The sequence below is a fragment of the Melanostigma gelatinosum genome, assembly GCF_949748355.1.
Source record: "Melanostigma gelatinosum genome assembly, chromosome: 17".
In the NCBI taxonomy this organism is placed as follows: Eukaryota; Metazoa; Chordata; class Actinopteri; order Perciformes; family Zoarcidae; genus Melanostigma; species Melanostigma gelatinosum.
Genome location: NC_136650.1, coordinates 9220302 through 9235493, shown reverse-complemented (window position 1 = coordinate 9235493; position 15192 = coordinate 9220302). Strand labels below are relative to the sequence as shown.

Genomic DNA, 15192 nt, shown 5'->3' with positions numbered 1-15192 from the left:
GGTCCAATTATTTTTCTTTCCAAATATAAATATTCTGACCGTTACAATAGCTGCAGTGTGTTCAGACGAGGTTGGAGATATCTGTCTTCTGCAATGACTTGCTGCACTCTAGTGGTGAACCAGGACAGCGTCACCCTCTCGGGGAAGATTGCAACTATGAAAATATGGATGGAGCAGAATTCAAATCAGGCAAAAGCAACATCAAAAGGAAACGGAAGGTGTTTTAGTAATTCAAATTTGCGTTTATTTAGTGTGTATGTACTTAATTCATTTTTATTTTGCAAATATTCTGCCAGCAGGTGACGTTGACATGGATTTAATCTACTCATTGTTTCATAAGAAGCACTGCTCATTAACTTACAATCAAGCGAGGTTAAAAAAAACACCATAAAAAAGTATTGTTTGCAATAAAACAACTTTTCACCGTCAGCCAATGAATCAATGCTGTTATCAGTCAAATCACACGCACCCATGCACATAAGCAAGCAAACACACACACACACACACACACACACACACATCAGACTCATGTCTTTGAAACACAAAACAGCAATGCACAGAATCGCGGGAGTGATTAGCTGTGCAGCAGAGGTATAATTGGAGCTTCTAATTACAGTATTGTTCCCCTCTATCTCTAATTTACCACATTTACATCCCGGAAAAATAATAACTTTGGTTGGGGATCATAACGGGTGAAATCTGTGTCGTTAAACACAAGTTTAGTTATAGATTCAATAGTCAAGGCCTTTTATTTTTTTTTACACACATATATATCTCTAAAACATAAGAGTTCGTAAGCTTTAAACATTAAGGGCATGAAATAACAGAGTAAACGCTTCTACAGGGAGGACGACATTGTGTGGCGCTGTATCTACATTAGCTTTATAAATGTATGCAATATAGCCTGGCTACAAGTGCGAGCATCAAAGATATAACACAATAATAATAATAAGTGCTGGATATACCAGACACTACTTAAGCGATAACTCTTGCAAAACTTTATAAAACAAAAATGTTAGAAACGTAATTACATTGCATATTTGTTGCTATAGAAACATTTTCTGGTACAAAGAAAATTAAATACAAAAACAAAATCGCTGAGATTTCTAACTTTTCGCTCTAGCTGAGTAAATACTTCACAATTACCAATTACATTCCAAATAACCATATGAGCTCAGATCAGCCGTCAGTTGATCTGTGAACTAGAGACCCGGGGTTGGATGGTTACCCGTCTGACCGGAGTCTGGTCCGCATTGCGATTGGCTACCAGCTCCTGCAGCTGCAGAGCCCCCCCGCCAATGAAGCAGAAAGCCGGGCACACGGGGCCGGAGCAATCCACGTGGCCTTCCCACAGAGGCCGAAGGGAGTGGGCGTCGTAGAAGGTGACGCGACCCTTCTCAAAGTCAAGGCACACGCCGAGCCGAGGGGGCAGCGGGTAGGTGACGCCCGCGGACGAGGAGGGGCCGTTGCCGTTGGTGATGGGGTCTCGGATACCGTTCCCATGGTTACTGTGGTGGTGGTAGTTGTGCTGGGGCAGGTAGATCTTACCCATCCCCATCGTGAGGAAGCAGAATGGCGGGGCGGAGTCCAGAGCGTCCTCTGCTCCGCTGTCATGACCACTGTCCGGGTCGTAGCTGGAGGGAGAGCGCAGTTTCAAAACAATTATATGGATGAGTCATCTGCTTATGTTACACTGCTTATTCACTTGTATCTGTTTACGGACAGTGGCAATGAAACATTCAGTTCCTTTACTTAAATATAAGTACCAATACAGCAACGTAAAAATATTACAAAACAAAAGTCCTGCATTCAAAGTCTTACTCACAAAAGTACGAGCAGCAAAATGCACTTAAAGTATCAAACAAAAAAGTACTCGTTCTGCAAAATGGCCCTTCTGAGTGACATGTTACGTTATGTCTTTATTTGCAGAAATCTGTAATTCAAGGGCGCCGTCTCTGTGCCGCCCAAGACGATTGTGATTGCGTGCTTTTGAACCTTGCCTGATCTTTTTGAACTTTAGATTTTCTTTTACCCATTTGGAATTGTTTGCCTGTTTTGGACTGCCTTTCCAGGTTTTTGACCAGTTTTCATCCCTTAATGTGCTTTGTCTGCATTTGGGTCGTATCCCTGTTGCCTCATACTCACCAACTTTGACAAAATTCAATTTCCTCCAATGTTTTTTTTTTTTAAATGTAAAATCTTAATAGGAAAAGTAGCTCGTAACTCAAGCTGTCAATTCAAATGTAGAGAGTATAAATGCATTCTATTCCCCCCTCAAGTACCTGAACTACTACTACAGGTACTCACCGGGGACTGGCCATGTCTTGTGGAAGGTGAAACCACTCCTGCAGTTTAGATTCCAGACCAACTCCCACCTGTTCAAAAAGAAAAAAGCAATACATTTGTAATTAACTAAACATTTATCTTGTCGAAAATCTTCAAACAACTGATTGATCTCGTTCTCTATTTCCCCATTTGATTATTTTAGGGAAGCAGAAACACAAACATCATACTACTAATAGTAGAAACACTAATTTTAGAATGTGCAGTGTTACAATGCAGGCTAGGTTACTGTCAATGGAATCTCATCAGTCCTGATGGAGTTTTCAATTTGTAAAAAGTAATAGTTTTGTTTAAAACTATAATTGTGGCTTATGTTGTCAGAAATATTGATTGTCATCGAGAAAAACTTGAAACCAAACCTTCCACATACTGTCAGTATGCACTAATATTATGTAGTATTCAGTACATAAGATATGTAGAATTTACTACTAGACTTGACAAACCTTCACGAGGTAAGACCCAGGCTCCACTGCGCATGCCCAGTAGTGCCTTCCCTGTGTAATAGCCACATCCCCCACTAGGAGGTCTGAGGTCAGGTGACAGGAAGTGAGGGCGTGGTCAGCGGCCTGCAGCAGGGACAGACCGGGGACGCTGCGAGCACAGCGCTGCTCTTTACTGACCACCAGCCGGTCGGCATGAAGACCCCAGCGAGAGTCCAGGTAGAAGTTGAGCACTGAGAGGAGACAGGGAGGTAGAACACAGCAGAGAAAAGGAAAAGGGGGGGGGATAGAGAGAGAAGGGAGGGGGGAAGAATTAGACGTGAGGGGAAGGGGAGGACAAAGAGACGGGTGCATTCAAAAATGACATATAGGGGTTTTAGTAACGGCAGGAGACGTTTGGGAGGCAACAGAGGGAAAGTGGTACAGATTTACAGTCCGAAAGCAGCAAGGAGAAGAGAAATGAGGAGAATAGGAAGCAATTGAGAGGAGAGACTAGGGGGTGAGAGCAGGCATGCGCCTCCTCACAGCAGCACTGGAAGAGAAAAGGACACTCCTCTATAAATTGATGACTCGGGGAGTAAAATACAGAAGGTATCACAAAGAAGCTCCGGCTGTGGGGAGTGCAGATTTTTCCAAAGGAAGGACAATTTACTGAGGGAACATACGCAGTAGCAGGGAGGAAAAACAGCCTACTGGGGCACAAGGAAGTCACCAATCACTCAACTCAACCAATCAAAAAGCCCCGGATCGGATTCCGATCCATGTTGTTAAGCCTTGCGTCTTAACAAACTGCAAACCTCATCAGCGCTCTGACAGATCTCGCCATAGAGCGGGAGGCTGAGGGGTGAGATTGGGGTTCTAGATGGGGGTGGAAGAACAGAGGATGCATGGGATGACCAGGAAGAGAAAGAGGAGAAGAGCATGAGGATACAGCGGAGTGGTCAAGAGATATGAATGCACTTCTTACGTTCCGTGGGAGGCATGTAGGTTGGCAGCGTGGAAGGAGCGCGGAAGAGAGTGACAAGTCAAAAGCTGTGAAATGGAAAAAAAACATGAGAGAGGGATGAAGTAATAAAAGAGTGAGAAAGTGAGCATGTGAGAAAGTGGTGGACGAAAAATTGGAGAAGAGAAGATAGGAATGGGCAGAAAAAAAGAGAATGAATTATTCACTGCTCATCATGAAACCATCCCATTATGCTTTCAAATAATATCAGGTGTGAGGAGATGAATGGCTCCTGGGTGACAGAAACTACAGCTTGCTGTTTGGTTATAATGACATTTTTGTAGCTGTCATACACGTGTCACTGACCATTAACCAAAAATAGAAGAAATACTCTTGCATAGTTGAGTGGAAGATGCAAAAAGAAATGTATAAATAAGACATTCTGGACACTTTATGGTGGTGAGGGACGATCCCGTCTTCAAACTCTGTTTTCATGTGATCTCAACTACACACCTGTAAAAGTTCGTGACTGCATCTTGTCCGGTTGTGACGCTATCGCAGTGACACAATTTGTACACATACAGACATATACAGAAATATAAACGCCTGGCAAAGTACTCTAAACCGCGTCGTGGTAGTTCCGCTACAGTAGATGTCTGCAGGACCACATTTTGCCAGAATGACTCACACACACAGCGGGGTAACTCGGGCAGAGTTTGAACCCTTCTTACACCGAAAAACGTGTTCTCTCACCTGGTGCAGGAGGGGTGTGCAGGTACACCTCCTCGCTGTACTCCCCGTAGCCGGCCTTGTTGCAGCCTCTCACCCGCAGCACGTACACGCTGTCCATCTCCAGCCTGTCGATCACCGCGCTGGTCCCGCTCACTTCATCCAATCGCTGCCAGCCCCAGCGGGCGGCGGACAATCCTCCTCTGACGCCGCCTCTAGACGCTCCTCCTGGTACCACACCCCGGCGGCGATACTCCACGGAGAAGTGCCAGGCAGACACAGAGTCTTGGGGCAGTCGCCAGCACAGAAAGAGCTGGTCATAGGCCAGGGTGTGCTGGGTATCAATCACTGGAGCCAGTGGAGCTGTGACAGAAATAGTTTTAATGTACACGGATAACTCAAGCCTAGAAGTTTAACGTATGATAGTCGGTTAATCAGGTAGTACAACTATGTTACTCTTCTTCATAAGACAGTTTAAGAGAGATAAGAAAGCTGTCAAAAAGCTCCTATCGTCTTCTACTCCCTTCCTGTCTTATCGTGTTCCCCACCCTCTCCCTTCCGCTCCCATCCTCCCATCACTCCCCTCCTCACCCTGGATGAAGTTCAACTCTGTCAGGAGTTTGAGTTCTTTGGAGACGTCCAGCTGGAAATGTCTGAAGGATGGGTCAGCAGCCAGAGTGAAATGCTCGAGATTCTCAATTGCTTTGCTGAACCTGAGGGGGGGGGGGGGGGGGGGGGAGAGCAGTGTTAGAATAATTACGGAGGAACAGTGAGGGCTGAAACAGACTGATGAGGAGGAAAGCGTGTATGATTACCTTTAAAAGATTAGGCTGACGTCATTCTTTGTTATTCTTAGTGTCAACAAATACCAAAAAAAGATTTTAAAAACAATTAAAGCTGCGAGCAGCGATGAACGGGCCCTCGCCATGTGCGCGTCGGGGTGCCGGCGGGACTCCGGCCTGCGCGTCCGAGAACGTACGCGACCGTCCGCGACCGTCGGACTGCGCGTCCGCGAGCGAGACGTGTTTAATCCCGCGTGGACCGCCTGATGCTGGAAATTATGCTTTGCAAATAGTCCGATGCTTCCTGCGTCCTCTGCCTGGTGCTACAGAACGCGTGCATTATGTAGCTCTATATCAAGTGTAAACCACATTGTGTAAAAGTCACGTAAATCGGATGGTGTTTGTCAAAAAATGCAGATTTCCTTTCGCCAGCAGGTGGTGCTGTGAGTATTAGGGAAAATTTGCTTGTAGACATCCTCAGGCCATGAGTGTTATCAAGCATGTGAAGTTTGGGACCGTTTGGAACAAGTCCAGCTGAGTTACATCAGACATTTCCTTTAGCCAGTAGGCTTTGCGGGTTTACTGTAGCGCCCCCTAGTGGTCAAATGCAAAACAATTCTCAGGGTATGTTACAGCATACGATGTGCACATATGCTGCAAAATTTGGAATTTTAGGACAAACGGTTGAGAAGTTATGTGTATTGATATTTAGCCACGCCCCTACGAAGTTTATTGGTCCATATCTTGTAAACGCTAAGAGATATCAGAAAGCTTTTGATAACTTTTGATGAGGTAGAACCAGTAATGATCCACAGAAAATTTGGTAGTAATGGGACGAAGCATGTAGGAGGAGTTCGCAGCAATGTGTTTTACACTAAATTCAAAATGGCGGAAAATCTAAGTAGGCGGAGCTTAGGGGTCTGATTGGCTTTTTTGTAGCTCTAGCGCAAGTGGACATGTGTGTCAAATTTCAAGTTAATGGGACATACTGGCCGAGGGGCGTTGCCGGTCCGACTTCTAGGGGGCGCTAGAGAGCCATTTCTGAACACAGAAAGATGCATTCTTTTTCAGATGGCTATATTCACCAGGCCTGACAAGTCCCCAAAATTTGGTGAGTTTTCATGCATGGCAAGTCCTCCAACCATGCGTTTACCCCAACGGGTACAATATCAATAGGGCCTCGCCGGCCCGACGTCGGTTGCTCGGGTCCTAATAATGCGTCTTTGTCACTCAATCACAAGCCATTACATTCTACTAAAGATGGGTTACAAATATATTGTTTTATTCAGTGGGTATTTACAGCTGAGCACTGTAGTTCTTCGCTAACGTTTCTCAAACACAAGTACATTGTGCATTTCTTGGGGACTATTTTAAGCTGCGGATTCATACATATTTGGTGCGCTCGTGAGTATTTATGTGAGAAACACGTCAGCCAGTGACACGGTGTGGCACACTGATGTGGAGAGACGAATGAGCTTTATTCAGGCTTTGGCTGCAGAAGCGGTACTTGTTAGTAGGATCAGTTTATTGCTGTTTTTATATGGATTTGTAGACAATAACAAATATATAGAACATCATTATCATTTAAGACTGTTTAGTTTTTGAATGCAAAAGAATCACTAACTAGGTGTGAGTAAAAGCTGTACGAATGGGAGAACAAACGAAAGGAATCTAACAAAGGAAGAAGAACGAACCTAAGACCGGTTCCATGGCAGCAGAGAGCTATGCCAAAACAAATAAGATCCGACAAGCAAACCTGTTATGGGTCTGGCGAGCGGCCTGCACAAAGCAGGGCTGGTCTGTCTCTTTCAGCAGCTCCTGGGTAAACGCCATCAGCCCCGTGTGTTCCATCAAGCCCCGCCTCTCCGCCACTTGAGCGGACAGCGCCTCGCCTCGTTTCTTGCGCGCCACCTCCAGAGCCTGTGTGAGCGAAGCGTGGCGCTCGGCCAGAGCAGCCGTCAGATCCCTGATGCTCTGAGCCAGCTGCTCTCTGGCTGACACACTGTTCACCTGTTGAAGGACAAAGCAGACGGACCGCCTCAAACGTTTGGCAACATCCAGCGTTCGTTGAGTGAAGGTTGTCTGCTGAGGTAGACTGTCGAGTCAGACAGGTTCGATGATGACATGCCATTGACATTTTATATTAGCCTATCCTATGTAGCACTTATAAGCAGGGAATAGACAATTCATAAAGATTAGTAACACACTGAAATGTAGTTGCAGTCAGATATAAGGACATTATCTTATCACTATTGTATTCATCAACAATCACGCTACAACTCCTCCTGTAAAACATCAATTACATGTAAATAGACAATAAGTAACAATGTAACATATAATGAATATAAAAGGTACAGTATTTCTACACATGTATTTATGCAATATATTGATTAATTTTATTTTATTTTTGCAGTATTCTTTTATTCAAGACCCGTCTTCACTCTCATGACAACTTAGCAAAGCCAACCAGCAGATGGAGGCCATGATTTAAAGCTCCAGCAGGAAGTAAGTTACTGTCCTCGTGAGTTTTGAAAACATTTATAAACCATATTAAAGTGGCTTATAAATTATTTGTACATACGTAAAAACTTAGTTATCGATCTATAATTAAAGGTTCATACTCCAGTTACGGGTGCTTCACAGGAGGAGTCACAGGCTGATTGTTGATGAATACAATAATAATACAAATACGATAATAAAGACTTCAACAAAATCCATACATATGATTAAAGCTATGAGTAAAGCTGAATAATATTGTGTTATAAACAATGCATGAATTGTCAAAGGTTGTGTGCGAGGTCGCAAAAGAAAAGACAAGTCTGTCAAAGAAGCTGCTAAAAAAAAACAACTCTGCAGTTTCATGGTGTTTAGCTGCTGACTGGTGTGACAGTAATTCCATGTTCAGCAACATTTTAAGAATGAATCACCTCAGTCTGAGTGATGGAGCTCTCCAGCTGGGTAATCTGGGACAGAACTGTGTCCTGGTTGGACAGAATGTAGTTCATCTCCTTCGTAATCTTCTCCTGTCAAATAAACAGCAACAACACGAAATGCACACAACAAATACGCATAATACGCAAATACGGCTTAATGGTTACACGTTAACTCTGCAACACTTACTGTTGCTGAGTAAGTGTTTTTTTTAACATTTTGAAATAAAGCCTTGAAGTCCTTTACTAATAACAAAGTATTGCCTGGGTCCAGAAGCTTTGAATTCCTCCACTCCAGCGAGTATGTGCCGACAATTCTGTCTGATATTAGGCAAATATATATCAATTTCAATCTTATATGTCTACTTCTATGTTTAACTGAGTTTGTCAGAACTATCCTTTGCATCAAGCCTTTCATTTTGCAGAGCATTTAGAGCAGGGGTCTCAAACTCCCGGCCCGCGGGCCGAATGCGGCCCCCCACGTCATTTTATGTGGCCCGCGAATCCGCCAGCAAAAAAAATAAAAATAAAAAGAATTCTTTTTTTTAAAAGTTAGGCTTGATAATAAAAATATCCCCATAGTTGAAATTATGAGATAGAAAGTCGAAGTTATGAGATAGAACGTCATAACTATGATAGAAAGTCATAATTCTGAAATAGAAAAAATATGAAATAGAAAGTCATAATGATGAGATACACACAGTCACAGAAGCAGCTCTTTGGCTGGTTACTGTACATTTAACATGGAAATGTATTGTGAGTATATTGACGACTACTTTAAACGTGGCTTTACAACACATGGAATACTTCATGTGGGATTGTGCAAACGCACCCTTGAAAGGATTTGAATAAGCATTGAACAAAGTTGTTGTCATAACTTGTTTGATATTTGTCTTTGCTATTTTCTTTAATAGTTTGATCTTTGATAGAGTAATGTGGGTTTATTAACCCTCAATTAAAATGATTTAAGTTGTAATAACAGAAATGTGCTTAAATATATTTTTACATTTATATAACTGCATGTACAATATTTTTACACTTGAATAAACAATCATCAAATGCAGAGAGTTATTTAACAATATGTTACGAGTAGTTACATTTACAACCGGCCCTTTGAGGGCCACCGTGATGCTGATGTGGCCCGGAGTGAAAATGAGTTTGAGACCCCTGATTTAGAGGAACCCAGTCCAGACTATGTGGGATTCAGAGTCCTACCTTCAGGGCTTGGTATGCGTGGGCCACTGGCAGGATTTTGTGTCCTGTGTGGACGCGGCGCAGTTTGCAGAGAGGGCAGAGCAGCCGCTGACAGGACCGGCAGTAGAACTGCAGCTTCTCCTGGTCGTGCTCCGGACAGGTCAGAACCTGGAGGACAAGAGCTAAATTACATCTCAACGTATTTATCTTCGGCACATTTTACCTCAAGGGAGAAAGAGTTGATTCTTATAAGGAAGTGTGTATGTGTATGTGACATCACAGTGCCACATGGCCCAACAGCAGTCAGAAGGTCCAGAAAAAACATAGTTAACACGCTAATTTTTAGATTAACAGTGATTGTTCCAAAGTCTCACCTTTGGTCTGAAGTTGAGCGTCGGCTGGATATGTTCATGTTGTGCTCGTGGCGTCCCCCACGGGTGATACAGCTTGAAACACTCGTTACAGAAATTGGCCCTGCAGTCAGCGCAGCCCTTGGTGGCCTCCAGAGCTTGAGGAGGTTTACAGAACTGGCACATCACAGCCACACTGCCCAGACTCACTGTGTGTCTGTACCTGGTAGTGATGGAAAGATGGATTTTACCTTTAAGCAGGCTTCTTCCATTGTGATCATACAACTTATAATCAAGAGAGATCTGCCAACAAACAGAAAGGTGCACTCAGTGCAGATGTACACCAGGTGTGTCTGCAACAACCACTGCTGTAATGTTTGATGTAATACAACCACAGACGGCTAAACCCCCGACTAGACTGAAAGTTATTCAGACGCGCTTTTCACCTGCGTTTTCCACCTGTATGTCTCACACAACAGGTACACTATCATTGAATCTATGCAGATGTCTGCAGCGGCTGTGTGCATAAGCGCATCTCAGCTTCATCTCATGGAAGCATTTATTGAAACTCCATGTCTATTTTTTCGGCAATCTGCCTGTAAACGTGAGGTTAATGCCCAATAAAACAGCACAGCATGACTGTGTCTCTGGCTGCATAGCAGCTGCACGGCAATGCAGTCAGCTGTGTGTGTAGTTCCGTTAGCTGTTAGCCAAACACGCCATCCAAAACAAAGTGTGAAACGGTTTCCCCCCCACTCTGTCTCTGGCCGCAGAGCAGCCTCAGAGCAGCCTCAGAGCTGCGGTGGTGAAACCCTACTGGCCAGGGGCCGGTTAAGAGTGGTGATCGAGCAGTCGGCAGACAGCAGTCCAATCAATGTCGGTATCAAACAAGCAAAGAAAGGTGTCCGAACAAATTGTGAGTCACTGCAACACCGAGACCTCCTTTGAGCATGCAGCCATAAACAAGCATGATAAAATAGTATGCAGTTTGGTGCAGCGGTATGCGAGATTAGCCATGGACAGACACAGAGATGCGCACTCACTTACATTCTCTCTCAGACACACACACACACACACACACACACACACACACACACACACACACACACACACACACACACACACACACACGGGTTAAAGTCAAAAGCTTAAAACTATTATAGACATGAGTGAAATGCTAATCAAAAGAAATGTAAAGGTTTTGAACACAATTAAATGAGAGGGCAAAAGGCCCACTGTGAGCGAGTGAGCCAAGTATTGAATGGGTTATAAAGTGAGCACGGAGCCACTGGACTATGGAAGCACACAGTCAGCCTGGGTAGCTACAATATGTTGCAGTGCACACGCTGCAGGATTCATCAACAGCTGAGTTGCTGCTGAATAATTACAATCCAAATGGGACATGTTCCCACACCCTCTGTTTTTCACGCCCAAATCAATGTCCATTTGGCACAAAACACCGTAACCACTGAAGGACAAGATCCCTGTGTGGGTACTTTTATGCATATTTTTGCATTTCACTCCTTTGGCTGAAAAGGGTGTGTGTGTGTGTGTGTGTGTGAGTGTGTGTGTGTGTGTGTATGCGTGTGTGTGGTACCTACCGCTCCACTATACGCTCTAAGGTGAGGTTGCGCAGACAGTCAGTAAGGCCCTTCTCTCCCAGCTCCACATCTCGGCCGCACGGGATACAGGGGAACATCATCACCAGGGGTGGGCCCTCCTTACGGCGCCGCCCCGGATACGTGCCGTATCCCGGAGACCGGGGCATGGATGGCGAAGGCGGGTGGGGACCTCAAACCAAGAAGAAAAGCCATTTGTGAGCAGAGGGAGACAGAAAACGACAGTGGACCAAGGGAAGGGCTTGCGTGTAATCACATGGTCTGCATATCGGTATGCAATCCAAAGCACTCGCATTAAAAAAAGTCTCCATTTGTTTTTATACTTAAATATTTTATTACGGTTGTTTTTTTGTTGCAAAGAAAAACAAATCCCAAACAAGTAAGAAATAATATAGCAATTCATGCACCTGGCAAAAAGGCCAGGAGGAAATAATTTGAACAAATAGTTAAATTAAATAAAAACAAAAACAAAACACATCAAAACAACCATGCAGCATGCCAACAACATTGTCCGTCACTCGTGTCAACCATAACTTCAGGATCAGATATCAAAATGATGTATTGGAAGAGTTCTATACACAGCAATATTTATGTTAAGATCTAGATTTGCACAGATGAAGTAGCATCCTGTTTGAAGAGAGTACTTGTCTTCTTAAAATATATCAGCTTCAGCAATGAACAGAGTAAATAAAAAAACCCTGTGTGCGGATAGGGAGGGCAAGTCACCAGCCAAGTTCTTATTCTGACAAATATTTGGTCCATTTTGTCCATCTTGCTATGTATGCGTCTTTCCTTAATCTCAGTAGGAAAGTCAGTCTTTCCATATCGTGAATTTCTTTCATGATTTCAATCCAATTTTCGACTGAAGGTGGGTCGGTTTGTAGCCACTTACGAGTAATTGCTTTTTTTTGTCCGAGCGTTTTGCCAGAATGTTTGTATCTTGGAGCAGCACCAGAAGATATGGTGGTGGTTTGCACAGCCCTCCCCACAATTTCTCCAGCATGTATGGTTTATTGAGACTAAGTATGTCTTCATTTTAGGGGTAATAAAGAAACGAACAAGGTTCTTCCAGCTAAATTCACGCCAATACATTGAACAGGAAGTAGTGAACACGGTTTCACACATATTCTCCCATTGCTGACTGGATATTTGATCTTCTAGTTCTTTCTCCCATCTCTCCTTGACATATGTTGTGGTAGCTCCTCTGCCCTTTGTGATTCCCTGGTAAAGTTTTGAAATGACTGATTTGGAGCTGCCAATGTATGCCTGTACGATTCATTTTATTATTTCATTCGGTTCCATATTTACCTCATATCTCTTAATTTCTTTTGAAAAGTACTGCCGTAACTGTAAATATGTGAAGAAATCATAATTTTCTGAATTGTATTTTTCCTTCAATATCTGGAAGCTGTGTAATGTGTTTTTCTCCATTATTGTACAGAAAGCAGTAATACCTTGTTTGGTCCAGTACCTGAATCTAGAATCTATACAATCTATATAAAAGTCTCCATTTTTATCCACACAAGACATAAATATCCCCCACGACAGATTCAATTTATATGGCGGAAGAAGAAGCGTTCCAAACCTGCCCGCAGCACGCGGTCAATAGGTCGCTGCTCAGCTTTAGGTGTAGGCCTTCGGGCCTGACGGGGGGAGCGGGTGTTGGGTGTGGAGGCTGGGGAGTTTGGCTCTGGGGGGAGATCCGGAGGCGGGTAGCCGTTTGCCACCAAGACCTCCGAGGCACACATGAGGCAGACACTGTGCTGGCATGGCAGGACCACGGGCTGTTTGACTATGTCCTTACACACGGTGCAATGCAGCTCATGCTCCAGGCTCTTCATGTTGGACTGTCGGAGGCAAAGAGGTGAGGGGTTATGATCTGCACAATGTACGAGCATGTAACACACAGAGAGGAAGAAGTGTGCACAATTAGCACATAAAGGGGGAAAGTAAAGCTTGCGGGTATCATTTTAAGTTTTTCACGAATTATAAGTTTTGTTTTCTGATACCGAACAATATTTGTATGAGAAATATAAATCCCTGACCCCTTTTAAAAAATCATTTTCATTTAACAAAAACGGCAAAAGCTTTGAAAAAATCGAATTTTGCGTGAACAAGAAAATCTGCAACATTTTGATTGAAATCAGAAAACTATCTGACAAAAGACGAAGCAAATTGTTAAGATTTTAGGAATCTGACCAGGCTCTCAAAGCCAAATTTCTGTACTTGACAGTTTTCTGTACACATTTTAGTCGGTACCATGAGGAGGTTCAACATCACATGAGAGAGAGAGACTGAACTGAGAGCGAGAGAGACGTGGCAATGGGAAAAAGCTGTCACCGGCGACATAGGGCATCATTCATGTTAAATATAGAAAAAGGGCCAGGCATTAATTATTGAACCACTGCACAGAGCGCATCCCTTAAACCGCAGCTCTGCATATCAACATGAGCTCCTTAGCCAGTCGTCACATATATGCTTTTGGAGAAGCAAGAGATGGCCCAGCATTCTCAGTCTTCATGGCATGTTGTTTTACTCTGTATTTACTCAGAAGTAAATACTGACCCATGATGAAATCGATAACGAGGAATAATTCACTGTGCAAAGACACATTTGTCATATAAGATTTGCCACATAATGTACACATTATTAGAGTTGTTTCTTTGTATTTAGGCGAGCTTCTCAATTATACCTCTCTGCTGAATCAGCACCTTCAGTACTGGATGTAACCACAGTGGCCAGAGCTGGGGATGGTGGGCGGGGCGGGGGGTGTGAAAAGCTGCACCTCTGAGGCAGTAAGCGTGTTGAAGTCCTGCTCAAGGACATTGGATAGAAAAGGACACTCTGGCTGTTGCAGTAAGCTGCACAGACTTCACAGCTACAGTCGGTCCAACCAAAAGGCTACCGTGCCTCATTAATGATGAGACGGTCGAAGGGACCTGGTCCTTCAGCCATTTCTCCTCAGTTTTAGTGTTCAGTCAGCATTTATTTGTTGCAATAAGATGCCCTTGACTCACAACCTCAACCTGCAGCCCATAGTGGTTGCAGGGCCAGAAGTAGGCTCCATCACTGTCACTATGAATTAACTTCAAAACCAGGACAAGACAAACTGACAGACGGTGCTGCTGCTGCACAGACGGGGTTTGGGGGTCTGTGATGTGATGAGATGCAGCATCGGGACAGCTTATCACAGCACACCAGAAACCGCTGTTAATACCCCTGATTCTGGGGATGTGGATGCAGAATTAGGGGATAATACAGAGGGGATCATATACAGTAAAATGTACATTTGATTTTAAGAAGGCCAGGAGCTCACACAGTGTTACACAGCTGGAGAAAATCCACAAATCGCACTACAAGTGGATTGTGGAAAGTAATATCTTCCCAGTTTACATAGTCTCATAAAATAACAGCTGCCGATACGTTTGAGACAGAATTAGTCTGCAGCGGAAGGAAAGAAACGCACTTAGACCTGCTACCCTACTGAAGCGTTACATTGGACTAATTGGATTAATCAAAATAACCTACATTCCTCCTCAGTGAAGCTCAGTCGCTCTGTGTCATTCTCCAATGTCAACTCCGGCCTTTCTCTTCTCTAGCAATGTTGCCGATCGCAGTTTCAGCCTATGACAATCCCAGCAGGCTACAGGCTATGCAGCACGACGGACTGTGGCTCTGTTGTATACATCGCCGGTGGATAGTGCGCACTGCTAGTGCTGAGCCCAGCGCGGTGAAGGCGTGAAACAGGCGATGCGACATCCTTACCTTCACCTGGAATCTAGGCGCCATGGCAGCAGACTACGTGTGTAACTCCAGCATCAACGGAGCGCTGCACGTCTCTTGGAAAGAAGGGGAGGGGTTT

General features: G+C 44.0%; 1 protein-coding gene across 1 annotated transcript; it reads right to left on the bottom strand.

Moving 5' to 3' along the window:
- Nucleotides 1–738: 738 nt before the first annotated feature.
- On the bottom strand, nucleotides 739–15119 carry trim46b (tripartite motif containing 46b; the record flags this gene model as incomplete). Its single annotated transcript, XM_079288328.1, has 12 exons — nucleotides 739–1634; nucleotides 2308–2375; nucleotides 2787–3016; nucleotides 4480–4818; nucleotides 5047–5168; nucleotides 6994–7247; nucleotides 8165–8260; nucleotides 9383–9529; nucleotides 9736–9934; nucleotides 11313–11463; nucleotides 12916–13177; nucleotides 15096–15119. The coding sequence occupies 12 exons, from the start codon at nucleotides 15117–15119 to the stop codon at nucleotides 1187–1189; spliced, it is 2340 nt and encodes a 779-aa protein (XP_079144454.1). The 3' UTR covers nucleotides 739–1186.
- Between the last annotated feature and the right edge of the window lie 73 nt (nucleotides 15120–15192).